At 46.6% G+C, this 16511-nt stretch overlaps 1 protein-coding gene across 1 annotated transcript in view; it reads left to right on the plus strand.

The window, feature by feature from the left end:
• Positions 1-16511, plus strand: part of ADAM12 (ADAM metallopeptidase domain 12) — a 307846-nt gene that overhangs the window by 48484 nt on the left and 242851 nt on the right. The window contains exon 2 of the mRNA XM_012655353.1: positions 4129-4226. Within this exon, the coding sequence (XP_012510807.1) occupies positions 4129-4226 (98 nt within the window). The remainder of the gene's footprint in view (positions 1-4128; positions 4227-16511) is intronic.

Below are 16511 nucleotides of genomic sequence, written 5' to 3' on the forward strand. Positions count from 1 at the left end.
CATTTGGAGAGGGCAGGCCTCAGATGCAGACTGCGACAAGGGGCCATCAACCAAGCAGGAGGCAGGACCAGGGCTGTGTCAACTTTGCTGGCTTTTCCATAACCTTGAAGGCTTTCACTGCAAAGGTTACTGCCTGAAGAACTGGGTCTATAACTTCCACTTGAGCAGCCCTAATCGGTCTGAAGATGACAAACTCGGATGAGGAGACAAGCGAGGTCCTGTGGGAAAGTGGAGCTGGTCATCACAGAAAATAACTGTGTTAGAAACCAAAATACCTTCTCCATGTTTTTGCACTATGAGGCTGAAGCACACTGGCCATTTTATCAAAACAGCAAGTAATGCGTCAGGACACTCAGTATGAGAAAAGCTGGAAGTTCCTCCCCAGTATAAGCTGGCCACCTTTCTTATTTAGGTAATTGTGAGTTTTGTTGTGGTCCAAATATATGTATGGAAAACAAAATGTATGCAAACTACATGTTTTATAAGGTCATATTTTTTTCCCTGGGTTTTCAGGCTCGAATGTATACATCATTCAAGACCTGCTTTTATAATTTACCAATAAGATCACTCCATAAAATACATTCCGATGTCTCACAGCTGTGTATAATTTATTCTGTCTATCCGTGCAGTAGAAATAAAACTTTTATTTGCATCGTCTAAAAGAAATACCAGTCTATAAATACATAAGCAAAGCTCATAAGAAATGGTCTTCTGAGTATAGATACTGCTAAGGGGATATTGTGTAACCAATTAAAAAGCTGAGAGATAGCTTCATTATCCATGCACATAGATAATAAATACTGCTGTCAGCAAAAAGTGCAGTTACTCAATTTCTTAAAAAGGTTACACGGCATTCTACAAGTGCTGCCATAGTCTGCCTCTAAACTCTTAGAATATTTAGAAATAACGTCTTCTAAAGGAAAACATTTTAGCCAAGAAGACCTGCTTTTGGATTAAGATGTTGGAATATGTAGGTAAAAAGGAAAATGTTCAGTGGTTGGTATATTTTGTCTTCAGGACACCAAGTAACTCTGCCTTTCCCTACCCCCAAGAGCCTTAGGAAAAACAGTCCCGAGGACTAAGGATGTTCTTTATGTTTGGTTTGTGCGGCCTCAGCCTGATTATCAAATGGGCCCCACCTGCACCTCCCTGGCTTCTCCAAAGTCCGGGTGTTGAGTTTCTGCCCCTTCTGGTCCCCTCACTGTCAGGGGCATATGCTAACGGTTTGACGAATAGACCAGGATTTCTTGTACTGTCCCCTTCCTCCTAAGACACGCAGCTTCTCAGGTGAGTTCTATTAATTGCAAAGACTTTTCCCCCACGTGTCTGAGGCCTGGGTGAAAATCTTCCAGGCCTTCGGCATTGTGGCTGGAATACCCATGGAAACCACCCCAGCCTCCGGATGGCTGAGGTTGGCGTTGAGTGATGCAGGACTCCCGTTGGAGAACCCTTCCTCTGCCCAGTTTAACAGGCTCTTAGACAATTGAATTTGTGATTAACCACTCAACAATTTTCACTCAGAACTGCCAGGAGTGGCTTATAATTAAACTGGTTGGTTTATGTGGAGGATATTTTAAAATGCTTGCAATCACTTTCTTGACAGTTTTCACTGACTTTGCAAGGGTTTTAGGAACGGCCTTGGTGACTCTTGGCGTGAGTGTGGTTTTCAGTAGTTGAGGGGAAAGTTCAGATGGATCTCCGGTTTTCACTCCATAATTGCTGGTATTTTAAAGCTGCCTTAATCCAATTCAAATAACATGCCAGCTCTCTTAAAGGTTCAGTTAATTGCACTCTGTAGTCTGGCTCTGCGGGAGCTGCGTGACTGGATCAGAACTCACTGTTTCTGTCCATTCCAACGTGTGAATCCCATGGGGTCCTGAGCAGGAGACCCAGGTCTTGGCAAAGCTTCGAGAATGACGCCGTCGCAAACAGCTGATGCGCCCTTCGCGCGTCCGTGTGCTCTCCCGGGGCTCCCAGGCTCTGCCTTGCTTTGTGGGCGAGGAAAACACTGGCGCTGCCTCTGCCACTGAGCTCTTCCCGCGCTGGCTGTCTCACTCGGCTTGTGTGCTCCCCATCTCCCCCACTAAAAACAAAAAAATGGCTTTCCTGGCCACTCTATGGTCACTGCTGTTCATATTTATAAATTTTGGAGTAATGTTTGATTTACAGGAAAATGACAAGTTTCGCAGAGTCTCTGTCGTCCTGTTTCATAGCGCTTGTTGCTCTCTGAAACGATGTTCTCATTTGCTTAGTCGTCTCCCTCCCAATAGAAGGCTGTACGTCTTTATCTGCATCCATCTCTCAGATGCACGGGACCAAAAGAGTTGAGGGTCCTGACAGTGAGGCAGAAGGGGTCCAGGTGACATTAGAGGGTGCTGGCCTGAAGCAGAAAGAATGGGCTTTTTGAATAGAAGCCATCGGGCCTAGGGCCGTCTGTCTACAAGAGGGCACATCGCGAGGTTAATGAACTCCTGTTGAGTGAGTGAATGAACAGCGGGCAAACAGCTAGACCTGCAGCTGGTGCCTGCTGGTGCTGGGGTGACTTCTCCAGAGCCTGCTGTGCTACCTTGGAGCACATTGAGCGCCGGGGGGCGGGGGTAGACTCAGCCTTGGGAGGGGTTCATTTACTCAAGATCTCTGTGCTGGCAGACCTTGCCCCCCTGAAGCCAGGAGAAGGACCTCTGTCTTTACCCAGATGGCCAATCATTTCCACATCCAGCCAGCCCTTCGCTGATGTTCACGGGTGCCACCGCCTGGAGCCAGCACCCTCTGCTTGCACGGCCGCTCCCTCGTCCCTTGAGCACAGGTTCACCCCCTAAGACAGCTTGTCCCAGCCCAGAGGCCCTCATGTCACCCCCCTGTTACTTGACCTATGCTCGTGGTCCTCTCACTCCTTCCTTACCCAATGTGGTCAAGGGAACCGGCTCACCCCTCTGCCACCTGACTCAGTTCATCCCTGTTTCCCATTTGGCCCTCAACAACTGGGGGTTTTAAATGTTTTGCGACTAGCTTGAGAATTTTTCAAAGAGGCTGTGTCAGACAGTTAATACTCGAGTAGTAATCCTTTTGTAACCTGAATATAACTGCAGACTTCCACATCGAGAATGATAAAATGGTGTGGATTTAAAAGTATTTGGGGAACTGTAAAATGTCTAGGATTAAAATTTCAATACCATTTGTGCCCAATAAATGTGAACTCTTTAGTAACTTAAAACTGCGCTATTATGACTCAGGTCTGAAAATTATGAGTCCTGGCTGAAGAAATGGGAATAACATGTGAGGCAATCTGGTCCATCCTTTACCTTGGGGGAGACACTGGTCGCACTGAATAGCAGGGCCATGACCTCATAGGAGAGCAGGCCCAGGGAAATTACCGTATTTGTTAAGAAAGTGATACACTCTCCAGAAGAGAAAAATGTTATACTTTCCATTAGGATTGTTTATGGAAATGGGGCTAAATTGAACCTGTGTCGGTATATTAACTGGTTCAACAGACAGGACCCTAAGAAACAAGATCATATAATAGTTTATTGAATGACTTGATTTTTTTTTTTCTTTTCCTTTTTTTTCTTCTTCTTTTTTTTTTTTTTTTCCCTTAACCAGTCTAGTCAGTCTGAACTGGAAAATTAATTTTGTCTATAGAGTCACTTACTAAAGCATATAAAATTAGACTCTAAGTACAGAGAGGAGAATTGGCATTGTGTTTAACAGATTCACTGGGACTTAAATAAATGGATTTAGTCTTAATACAGCTAAAGCCTTCAGACTTTAATAGAGAGCGGATCTTGAGCATTAATTCATCATTTCAAAAAGTTACTGTTTGTGCATTTTTGTTGCTTGTTGAAGGACTGAATTATATACCTTAACTATGATAATAAGCTGGTGTGTGTTGTATGTGTTAAAGAAAAAAAAAAAACTTTTGTTTTCCTTAAGGTACAAAATTTTAATGGTTAAATTGACAGAGAAATTCGTCATTTTTAACACTTACCATGACTTAATGGATTATAGTGTTTCCCTGAGCTTATTCAACTTCCAGATATTTTCACTGTGTCATTTATGTGATAAGCTTCTGATGCCAAACTTCTCCCAACCAGAATGAAAAATGGGGCTGTTTTCCTTTTGATCCAGGGATGAGCTTATGGGACCACGGAGGAGCTCATGAAGTCGTCAGTGCGTCTCTTCTGGATGGAGACCTCTGGATCCCAATGAAGAGCATCGACTCAAAGGTCAGTTTTTATTTTTTTCTTTTTCTTTCTCTCAGCTTTGAGACTGCTGGATTTTTAAAATCACATTAACTGCATTCATATTCTTTTATTCAAGTTGTATCTTTACCCATTTTTAATGCTAACTCCTTACAGAATGAAAGCTTTATTCTTAAGAGAGGGTAAAATACAAACCAATTTTGATGAGGCAGTTCTGATGAATGACCTAGCATTATTGTGTCTATTAAAAGCTATTTTTCACGCAAACACCAGGGGTTACAATCCCAGATATAAAACTTCCATGTTCTGTTTACTTGAATGATGGGTATTTTTCTATGTTCATGTCTATTTAATCAACATTTTGGTTTTTTGAATTGATTATTGGTAGAAACACATTTATGCAACTTTAAAAAACTTTATAATGAGTTTTAATGCAGTCTAAACTTTATTTTGACACGCTTAATCTGAGCCTTTTATGATATAAAATAATTGAAATAATAGTGATTAAATGTAATATTTTGGTGAGTTTTATCTGCCAAATGACATGACTTTCTTAAGTTTCAGAATCTGTAGTAACAGTTGGAAAGTGATAAAATCTATAGAAATATGAGCTTTTGGAGAGATCATACAGATGGCTTTGTCCTTGTGTTATATAGAACTATTTTTAGATCATTTTGTGTAATAGAAAACAGATTTTTTTAAAGAGCAGTCGAGATTGTGAAAATCTCTGTAGCTTCCTGGGATGATTGTGGTGGGCCACCTTTCTGTGCATAGTGATAAGACGATTGACATCTAGAGAGCTTGCGTTTGAGTCTGAGCATTAACGAAGGTTGGTGGTTTGATTAAGTGAGTTAAATGCCAAATCTGCACTTTATAATACACTTGTTTCATGGAGTTGGCTGCAAATTGAATATACAAAGTACAAGTCAAATGTGGTATTGATGATATTTCCTGGAAGAAAAACTTAAGATATTAAAGAATATCTCATCATGCTATTTATCAGCGAAACTGGAAAAACTATGACAGATACAAGAAAAGAAGAGTGTACTGTTTTATAAAGTCTATTTAAAATATTAATAGGCACTAATCTTATAAAAATATGAAAATCTAAAGTTTCTTGGATCGTGGAAGCCGTTATGGGAACGTTCCCTGGGGGTACGGTTGCCAGATTTAGCAGATAAAAAAACTCCAGGATGCTGATTAAATGTGATTTCAGATAAACAGTGAATGCTTTTTGTTTTTTAGCATAAGTATGTCCCCTGCAATATTTGGGACATACCCATGCTAAAAAATAGTATTGTTTATCTGAAATGCAAATTTAATTGAGTGTCCTGTGTTTTACCTGGCAGCCCTCCCTGGGGAGTGTCATATGAGGGGGATGGGCTTGCCCCGGTGGCACCAGCTCAGGTCTGCTCTGGTTTCGACCTGACCTCCAGCTTCACCCTTCCTGCCTGCCAGCCGTCTGGCAGATGTCTCCAGGAGCCTGGAAGGGGAGTCGGCTTGTCTGCTGCTAACTGAGCTTATCACCCGATGACTGTGGGTGGAAAGCACCATTTTCATAGAAACTAGGAAAGACCATCATTGTTTGGTAGCCATCCCAACTCCCCTGGGATTCTCCCTCCAGGATTAGAACCATGTGGGTGGCAGGCACATACCTACTGCGCTAACATAATTCCAGGTTACTGACATCGCGTAAAGGGGAATAAGGACCTAGGTCGGTTGGAAACAGTATGTTTTGTCCAGCTGTCGTCTGTGACGTGGGAATAGGCTTATCTGCTTCCCCTTCCTTTTAGGGCCACTATAAGAATGAGGTGAAACAATGCTATAGAATACATGAGAAACTTAACACTGCTACACAAATGTAAGGTGATGTTGAAAGTTTAAAGTGTCTTTATGGACCAAGCTCCAATTTCATGCCTCACACAAAAAAACACAACCCTGGAACTGGGGAAGACATGTCAAAATGTGACTGATTACGAAATGACCTCAGTTGGGCTCAGCCTTTGAATACTCCAGGAAATTTCCAATTTCCAGCTTTCTTGCATGAGAATGAAGTTATAGAAATAGTATGTGAAATGGAAAATAAAAGGCAAACCAATTAGAATGTAAAATCAACACTTCCCTTAACACATGGCCGGTCTCAAATATCGACGATCAAATAGCAAGTGATTAAAATGGCGGAGGTGCCTTCTGCTCTGTTCATCTCCATTTGCTGTTTCTCACAGGCGATGAAACAGCTTGGCTCTTCCTCCAATTGCCATCCCCTTCCTCCCTGCATAACCAGACTTCCCAGGGGGGTGCGGGCACCCCCCATTCCCTGCCACCCCTCAGTCCGGCTCAAGTTCCCAGCACTTCATCCAAACCACCTCTGCCAAGGTCAGAGCTGGCCCCTGATTTCCAAAGCGGTGCACCCCTTTCCCTTTGTGTCTCACTTGTCACGACTCTGCTTCCCTCCCCTTTGAAATTCTCTCCTCTGTTGGCTCCTGAGACTTTGTCCTCTTGTTTTTTCTCATATGTTTTTATTCTTTTCTCTCCTCTGCCTGGCTTTGTCCCTTCACTGCGCTCCTCTGAGTTTCGTGGTAGCCCCACATCTGACTCAGGCCTCACTCCCGTGAGTGGGGCTCCCTCGAATAACAGCAGCAAGAGCACCCCAAGTGCGTCCCTGCTGGTGTGCAGTGCCGTGTCAGGCACTTTGACCTTCGTTGTCTTGAAATCCACATGTCTCTGGTTTGACCCCTGAGACTCGGTCATTGCACCTCCAGCCGAAAGTGCCCAATTATCTCAGATTCTCTGTGCCCCAAGGTGGCCACTGCCCCCCACTTAATAGTTCCTAAAAGATGAGGTTGTCCTCTCCCTCCTCCCCTGCGAGGGTGGAGACATCTATCAGCTCTTCCTGCCCGTGCTCCTTCCTGTGCCTGCCACTGTCATCTCAGTCCTTCCCTGCTCCAGCCCCTTCTATAAACGGAGACAGAGTGATCTGCCTAAAACACGATAGAGCCTGTCCCCTTCCAGCTTTCCAGTCCTTCAAAAGCTGCCCATGACACCTGACTTCAAAGCCAAGTTCTTTAGCATCATGCCACGGGGCTTTGCAGCCTGGGCCATCGGGCCTCCAGGGGCCTGTTCACGTCTCAGCTGTACAGTTTGTGGGGGTGACCTTTTGCCTGAGGAGGCTGTGTTCTTTTCCGGTATGCTTAGCATGTGTTCTGTCCCCATGTCCCCTGACCCCTGAGTCCTGTTTGTTCTCGAAGCCCCAGCTTAAACAGCCCCTCCTCTTGTGAAGCCCGTCCTGACCCCCAGCCAAATCCATGCTTCCTGCACTTTCGTCCTAGTAAGTCATTGTACCTGCGATGCGCGGTCATAGCGCGCACACATGCCACTCAGGCAGGGTCAGCCTGTGGACGTGGCAGAAACAGACACTGCTAGAGAGACAACTTAAATGATAAGTATGTCCCTTGAGGTCCCCAAGGAGCATGTGACAAGAGTGGGCACCAGGAAAGAGCTGCATCTGTTTCCTTGGTTCCTTCTGCCTCTCAAGGCAAACTTCTCACTCCCTGAGAGCAATTCTAGTTCTTCCGGTTAGATATATTGATATAGCACAGCCCCTAAAGTAAGCCAGCTCAGCTGTGTTCAACCCAACACAATGCCCCATCGCTCTGCAGAGAAGAGAGGCCAGACTTGTATAGACGCATGAAAGCAGTCAGGTGTTTCGAAGATGAATTTGGACTCCCCCTCAGGGATTCCTTCTACCTGCTGTATTAGCCTTAAACCCCACTCTCCACGACTTGGGGCTCAGCCCTGTGGCACAGTGCTGTCATAGCTGGTTGTATTCCTGCTTCTCCCGCCCCCCAGCCTGTGCCCTCCCCGCCCGGGTGGCGGCCATAGCTGTGCGCCCTTTCCCCTCAGTGCAGTGTTTGGCACCTGCTGTAGTGAATGCAGAATGTTTGTTGACTGAATGAGACTCCATCGTGCCCGGGTACTAGGTCATCTGCGGCTATGGAGGTGGCTGTGGCCGCTACAGAGCATGACACACGGTCAACATTTACGCTTTCTTCAAACACCAGAGGCTGCCTGGTGTATGCGGGGGAGGAGGCTGTCGAGCAGCATCCCTGCCTCTGCTCAATTGATGCAATAGCACCGTCCCCAGTCGTGACAACCCCAGATGTCTCCAGATGTTGCCACGTGTCCCCTGGGGTGGGGGCTTGCACCTGGTTGAGAGCCACTGCACGATGGGGATAAATGAGAAACACAAGGAAACTGACAGTTGCCAGGAGGCTTCTCTTGAGCCTGGATGGGGCTGTACCGGGTTTGGCAAACTTTTTCTGTAAAGAGCTGTAAACAGTAAAATACTCAGCTGTGCAAGTTGTGCAATGTCTGGTGCGGCTTCTCAGCTCTGCTGTTGTAATGCAGGAGCAGCCATAGATAATACATAAACAAGTATGGCTGTGTTCCAATAAAACTTGCTTGTGGACATAGAAACTTGAATTTAATATATTTGCGTGTGTCATGAGATACTCCTCTTAAAAAAAAAAAATATTTAAAAACATGAAACTAGTCTTAGCTCAAAGCCTGTGCCAAAACAGGCAGTGTGCTGGCAATGGCCCAAAGGCCATAGTGTGCGACCCCTGGGCTGGACGTCCCACAGATGCCACCTCGCTGCATCCCCCCAGCAGCCGTGCGAGGTGGACGTCGTCGTGAGCATTCGCAGGGAAGATTGCTGAAGCCCACAGCGGTACAGAGCGTGGAGTGAGAAGACCAGTGCTGGGCCTGGGTCTGGTATTCTTTGCACAGTGCTCTGCTGCTTTTAAGAAAAATCATTCGCTTCTTCCCCTTGTGTGTCCTATGGGGACTGGTTGCCGTTACATCTTGACTGCAGACAGCTGAGGTGGTGGCACAGGGCAGGCGTGGGGAGCGCTCCCCAGCACTCTCTCCCCCGCCGGCCTTGCCTCCCCAAGGGAGCTCTGCCTTTCTTCCACGAGATAGGACTGCTCCGTCCCAGCCCTCTCTGCCAGGGCCTTTCCTACTCATTCTTCCCTTTTGGCCAGCACACAAAGGAGCCTGCAAGCCAAGGCACTGTGCTCGACTCAGCTGTGTCCCCTCGGGGAGCTCCCCGTTCAGTCAGGGAGGCTCTGCGTTTCCAACAACACTGGTCGCCAACTCTTTCGTTTCATCCAACCTCTTAGCAAGGCCTTGGTATCATTTTTAAAAATTATCTTTTTTGAGTTGAGTCTCCCTACAGTTTCTGCCACCTTTTCTTTTCCCATGAACTTCTAGCATCATCATGGAGCTGGGTCTTTTTAAAAAAAAAAAAAAAATCATGTTTTAAAATAACTGAACAAATTTAGATAATGCTAGGCGATACAGTGATTTATATTATTTAAACAGATTATAAAATATTTTTTCTTTATAATCCTTGAGTAACATTTTGTATACTTGGCTGATAGCACATAGTTAAATTTAATTTCTCCCTAAAAAGAGAACTTGAACGCTAAGGAATAAGATGTTTGGGAGTAGTGTTAACCTTCAGAGGGCCCCAACCACTGTATAATATCTAAACATCTCTACCCCTTTCCCGAGTACCAATGTTTGCCCCTTTGGGGCAGTGTCCATCCCCGTTGAGAACGTGGGGCGGGCGCCACACATGAAGGAAATGCACATCTCCCAGGACTGTATTTAAAGAAATCTGCTCATCGAAGATCTGGGGCTGGTAAGAATAAAAGTTGATTCTAACTCCCCTAAAGACTGCTCTTGCTAGATTTTTAAAAATAAACTTTTTCTATAAGAACAGTTTTAGATTTATAAAAAAATCACAAAGAGCACAGAGTTCCATACACCTTATACCCAGTTTCCTCTGTTGTTACGTTTGTCTCAATTAACAAGCCCATCTTGATGAGTTATTATCAACTAACATCCGCATCTTATTCAGACTTCCCCAGCTTGTCCCTAACGTCCTTCTTCTGTCCCAGGACTGCTTGCAGGACCCTGTGTCACGTTCAGTCTCGTGTCTGCTCAGGCTCTTCTTGGTTGTGGCAGTGTCTCAGGCTTTCGTTGTCCTTGAGGACTTTGACAGTTTGGGGGAGTGACGGTCGCGTGTGGTGTAGACTGTGCTTCATCTGGGGTTCGTCTGATGTTTTGCTTGTGGTTGGACCTGGCCTGCCTGTTTTGGGGGGACGACCACAGAGGAAGGTACCCGTCTTGCTACACCGGATCAAGGACACACACTATCAGACTCATCGCTGCTGAGAGTCACCTTCAGCACCTGGCTCGGAGTGTTTGCCGGTTTTCTCCTGATAAAGCTCCTCTTCTCCCCCGTGTGTGCTGTGTTTGGAAGGAAGTCACTGTGCACATCCCATGCTGGGGGTGTGCGGAGTTACGCTCCCCCTCCTTGAGGGGGGGAAGTAGCTACGTGAATTATTTGGAATTCTTGCGCACGTGAGATTTGTCTACGTTCTCTATTTACGTACTTATTTATTTATATCAGTATGGTCCCATGGATATTTATATTTCAGGTTGTGATCCAATTCTGCTTTATTTTGCTGTTCAAATTGTTCCTCTTTTGGCCATTGCGAGTTTTTGCGGTTGGCGCCTGTGTCCCTCTGACATACCTGAGAGTGTGTGTATTTTAGCACTTGGTTCCTTTCTGTCACCGCAGGATGCACTGGCTTCATCCGGTCTATTTCCTGTTTCTGTCTTAAGATCAGCCATTTCTCCAAGGGGCCCTGATTCCTTGGAGAATGGTATTAAAGACCAAAATCTAGGTGCTGAGTACGCTTGTAGTTGCTGGGGGGCGTTGCTCCTGGGTCTTCTCAGCTGGCAGAACAAGGAAATAAATGTGTGTGTGCTCTGCATAGATTTTAAAGAAACAAATCTCAAATGCTGGGTCATGGCTGAGGGACACCTTATCTTTGCACACAATTATATGAATAGATATGAAAGAAAATATACCAGGAATTTGGCTCTTTATGGAGGGAAAAAAAAAGAATGGCCATGTCCAGTAAACTAAATGAGTTCTTGAGAATCAAATGTAATCATTAAGCTCTTTTCCAAAAAGAAAAAAGTTATTTTTAAAAATTAATTTCCAACTCTCCAGCATTTTACCTATCTCGGGCGTTTCACATTCCCTGCATTGATTTGTGCCTCAAGGATGCCTTTCTGCTAATTACTTGAAATTAAATTTGACCATTTCCTAAAAGTAGCACACACAAATATTTTATTCAGCTGGCATGACCATTGTCACATGCAGTTTTTACTCAGCAGAGGTACTAAGGGTGTCTTTTTGCTTGACTCTACTAATGTTCCAAGCATATAATTTAAAGACTTGGTCGTAAACCCAAAACAGAGTTGGTGAGAGCTCAGAGCTCATGAGACCAGGGTTATGGCTGTGTCTCTATTAGGATTTCCCGTTTCCATGGGTGCATTAGCTGGGCTTGGTTTCTTGGCCTCACTTGGCACATCCCACCCAAGCTGGCATCTGACAGGGGTCACCTCTGAAGGGATGTGGTTGGATGGACCCAAATTCAGAAATGTCACGTGTACACTATTTTCCATCATTGATGGATTAGCAGAGCTGTATCTGTGTATGCAAGCAACATAGTTTATATCTGTGATTCTCAGACTTCAGTCACCCATAACCTACCAGCATGAATTTAACCTAATTATAGAAGCAGCCACACTTAATAGTTTATACATGCTTGAAGTACTTATTGATTTTTTTTCTCGAACACATAAAGTGAATATAAATGATTAAAATGAAGTGTGCTATATACCTCTTAAACTGCATTTATTTGTCATTGGGGGGACACGTTACACACCACTTGGAAAATGCCATTTTAGACCTTTAGCAATTTGTCTATTTTTTTCCATCCAGTAGATGTTAATTAAGTACCTCATTGGGGGTGCCCACGTACAGCCATGCAAACTGAGCCCTAAACAACTCGGGGTGTGGGGGTCAATCTGATCCCTAGAGTTGAGTGGTGTGAAACCTCAGCTGCTGAGGGCGGTGGTCGGCCCAGGAACAAGGCACCATTCAAGGGCTTTGGCATTCCGAGAGTTTTTTGATATACAACTTTTAGGGGGGAAATTACTAATTGGAGATTATCCTACTTTTCTATTGAATACTTTCCATATATTCATTTAATCAACAAATATTTGGTGAGAATCCATTATGTACCAGGCCCTTTGCTAGATGCTATTTTACCCCTTTAAAAAATGCATAAAAACTGGCAATTTCATTTCAGAGCTACTTTGCAGCTTGCTCATACAGAACTCTTGGAAATGTCAACTGCTCCTACAGTACAAACATAAGGAAGAGTTAAGAGCCTACCAGGGGTAGAGAATTCTATCATATCTCCTTTGAAATCCAGCTCCTCCTTTTATAGTTCAAAACAAGACCACGGGGGCATATAATCTTCGGTCGTGCCTATTCAGCTAATAGGAATGTGTTTGCATGGCCAAAAGTTATTGCTGGTTTTAGTGTTCTTTGACAGAGGCAAATCTCTCAAGTGGACTCCATGGGAATGCATCGGATCTCTGGGAGCGCTCCGTGGGCTGGACACAGGCTGCCGTGTCTGTGTCTTTTGGAAACGTGAAGAATCACAGTTCTGTGGACCCCCTCGCCTTGCAGTGTTAAGTAAGGAGAGAAGAGCTTTTTAAGGTTGATCTCTGGAGCGGTCTCGGTGGCGTTTCAGAGGCTGAGTTTTCCAGCCTGCTGTTTCGTTGGCAGGTACCGAGCCTCGTCTGGTTCAGTCTGGACGCGTTTCTGGGAATGCAGCTGCCATGGGAAACGCTGTAATGGGCATAACACAACCTGGTCGTCCTCCAAGTTCCAAGGATTAAACTAATATTCTGCTTTTCGCACCACGTACTGCAGTTGCCCAGACAGCGTTAGAAGGAGCCATCGGTTGGGAAGGACAGAAAGGTGTTCTCGAGTCAAATACGGAACACTGGATGCGTTTCTGTTGGTTATGACAGACAGGAGCATGGAGACGTTCTGGCATTCCGAGGGGAGAGCTGGCCAGCGGAGTTGGCAGGTGGGGAAATGAGTTGGAGAAGCTTTAAAGATCTTTCCCTATAAAATAAATGTCCAGAAGCCGTGGAAACGTATGTCTTTAGTTAAGTAAATACCCTCAAAGATAACACATGTACATTTTTCAGTGAAACCTGATCAGACACTCTGCCACATTTTCAGATTCCAAGAATTTCGGCGCACACAGAATTGGCCTATTATACTCATTCACCTCGGACGCGGCTCCTCGCTAGCAGTTGCTGCGGCCGGGATGGCAAGTTAGCCTCGCTGCATGATTTGAAGCAGCAAAGACTTACTTAGTATTTCCTATCTAAGAGTGCTCACTCTCTGGCTCAGACGGGAAGGAACGTTAATTAGGTCCCAAGGCCCAGCTTTCTACAGACCGAGGCCGCCCACGGACACCCTCACTTTCCCCCTCTCCTGACTTAGGTAGAAAACATGACAGCAGGGATTCCAACCAGACCCCGGTTGCTGTGCTCCCTGGAAAGCTGCGGCTCTGCTTGTTTCTACAGATGACGACTGAGTACCTGTCACAGATAGGATACTGTCAGGATTTGGGTTGGGGGTAAGGAGTTTTCGGATTAACCAGGGCCTTGAACGTCATGCTAAGGAGTTAGGCTTCTATTCCGAAGGTGATGGGGACCCAGTAAAGGTTTCTGACTAGTCAAGTAACATTTTGGAGGCTGTTACCGAAAACATTGTTATGAACAGTGGTCTGTGGGGCAGATCTTTTTTCCTGAAAATGTTCACATTGTATCTCAAGTCAGGTGTATCCCAATTTATGATGGATGATGCTCCCCAAATTTGTCCCAAATGAGAAGCAGAGCTGGCCAACAAGTGGCCCCATTGGGGTGATGTTCCGAAGGGCAGCCAGACTTCCGCCCCATCCCTAAAGCTCCCCTGCCCTGCCCTCTCAGCACGGACCTGCCTTCAGAGCATCTGCGCCTGCCATATCCCGGCCCTGTGCCGTCCCCCTGTGGTTTTCTGATTTGCCTCAGCAGGGACGTCTGGTCTCCTCCCTGGCCATCACACTGAGTACTTTGCCCACAGTCTTGACACGTGTGCTCATGCCTCTCCCTCCAGGCTCGATTCCTGCTCCTCCCACAACCCCAAGGCTGTGCCACACCCATCGACCCCATCAGGACAAGGACACCTGGCCTCTCATCTTGTTCCCAGCTCGGCTGCTCCTCTGGCTTTTGTCCAGAAGAGCTCTGGGAACCTTCCTGTGAACACTTGTTCCTTACCTGGGTCCATGAGCACCCCCAACCCTGATCTTGTCCTGGTGGGTGAGCCCTTCCCATCTGTCTTAAAGCCCGGTCCTTGGTGCCTTCCTTCCCGCAGCATCTCACTGAAGCGGGTGCCTGCTTGGTCGGCTGCTGTAATTGTTCTTTGTCTCTTGCACACTCTGCCTCACTGTGTTCTTTATCTGCTTGTATCCTGGCTCCATGTCTGCCTCCCTGCTGACCTGTACATTCCAGGAGCATACAGACAGGTCTCTCCTGTTCACCCCCTCCCCCAAAGTCCGCCACGGGAGCTTGTGTGATAAACCCCAGTAATACGTTGGAGGATGGGGCCAACACCTTGAAGCAGGTGGTGTTGACGAGTGTCTTTGTGCTCTGCCTTGCTTTTGTGTGGTTGTCTTGGACCTCTGGTTATTCCTTATGAGATCTTAACATGTCCTCTGTTTCCCAGGTGGGAGGGCTTTGTGACAGCCACCTTCCAAGCTGGTTCTTGCCTTTCGGAAGCCCCCTTCTTTGCTGACTCAGGGCTGGTCTGCATCACCAGTAGGATAAAGCACAAGTATGCAACCTGGAGGTTAACTCCTAAGAGACGATACATTTTTCACCTTGCTCTCTTGAATCACACTGTGGGGGTGCCAGCTGCCAAGACATCAGGATACCTAAGCTGTCCGGTGGAGGGGCCCACGTGAGAGCTGAGGCCTCCAGCCAACAGCTGGCACCAATTTGCTGAGCCTGTGAGTGCATCCTCTCGCAGTGGGTTCTCCTGTCCTAGTCAAGCCCTCAGGTGACTGCAGCCTCTCGGGAGACCCTCTGCTAAGCCACTCTGGATTTCTGCCACACAGGAACTTTGAGCAAAGTCTGCAGACGTGACTGTAAGTGCCTGTCAGCTTAGGCGGCACCTCTCCACATACGTGTGTGCGCATACACCGCTTACAAGGAGAGCGTGCGCTTCCCGGTTTGTCGGCACCTAAGATGTGCTGGTCCCCACAGGTTGAGGGGACCGTTGTCTGATGGGAGAAAAGACTGTTGCTTGTTCTTGAAGCAAAGAAACAATAAATGAAGACTAAAACAATCAACAAACTTAGTGATTAACAAAGCTAGCCGCAATCGTGGTATCATGTTTGGCTTTGCTTTTATTTTTAATGACAGTGAATTCAGAGGAAGCACCTAAGACTTGTGCCTGTTTTTGTTTCCACCTCCCTGAGGGCCCGCCACGGGGCTGTCTCCTCCTTGAAGCCTTCCCCGACCACCCAGGCCCACTGACCACAGTGTCCACACGCATCAACCCACGTGGTCAGGACCTCCCGGCTGCACACAGTGTTTCTCCTTCTGTGTTTGGTTTGTGGAGGAGAGACAGCCTCCTCCACTTGGTTCATCCAGAGGCACAGCTACTTCCAGCTTCAGGACTTGCAGTCCTAGAGGGCAGAGAGGACAGGACCCAGCTCTTGGAGAGGGGAGGAGCAGGGGCCTCTGTCCCCACCATCTTGTGTCCCTGTTGGTGTCCTGCCACGGGTTTCTCACGGCTTGTCTCTCATTTTCTCATTATGGCTGTATAGAAGAACAGCGTCCTTCACTCTCACACTTCACTTTTCTGCCACGTGGGGGTTTTTCTCATCCCACCCAATTGTCTAACTCTGGCCGCCAGCCGGGTGTGCTGCGAGTCAATTCTGACACTGCCCGGAGTTTGCGCAGACCTTGCAGGTGAAGGGCTCAGTCCCACACGACCACCCCTACTTCACACGCAGTTGCAAATGGCGGGTCCCCAGGTCACCCACGCTCCTGTCTGACGTGGCTCCAGGAGTTCCCACGACCCCTCCTCAGACTCATGCTTTGCTGTCAAGGCTGCCAGGACCCACTCGTGACTTGTGCTTGCTGCTTCCTTGTAAAAGGTGCGGTAAAGGCTGCAGATGAACAGCCGGATGTAGGGGAGCCCCCGGCAAGGTCCGGGAGGGTCCCTGAGCACAGGAGCCTCTGTCCCGTGGAGTGGGGTTGCCACTCTCCTGGCACCCAGAAGTTCGCTGAACCTCATCTTTTAGGGATTTTTAT

Source organism: Propithecus coquereli, unplaced genomic scaffold, assembly GCF_000956105.1.
Source record: "Propithecus coquereli isolate 6110/MARCELLA unplaced genomic scaffold, Pcoq_1.0 Scaffold473, whole genome shotgun sequence".
Classification (NCBI taxonomy): Eukaryota; Metazoa; Chordata; class Mammalia; order Primates; family Indriidae; genus Propithecus; species Propithecus coquereli.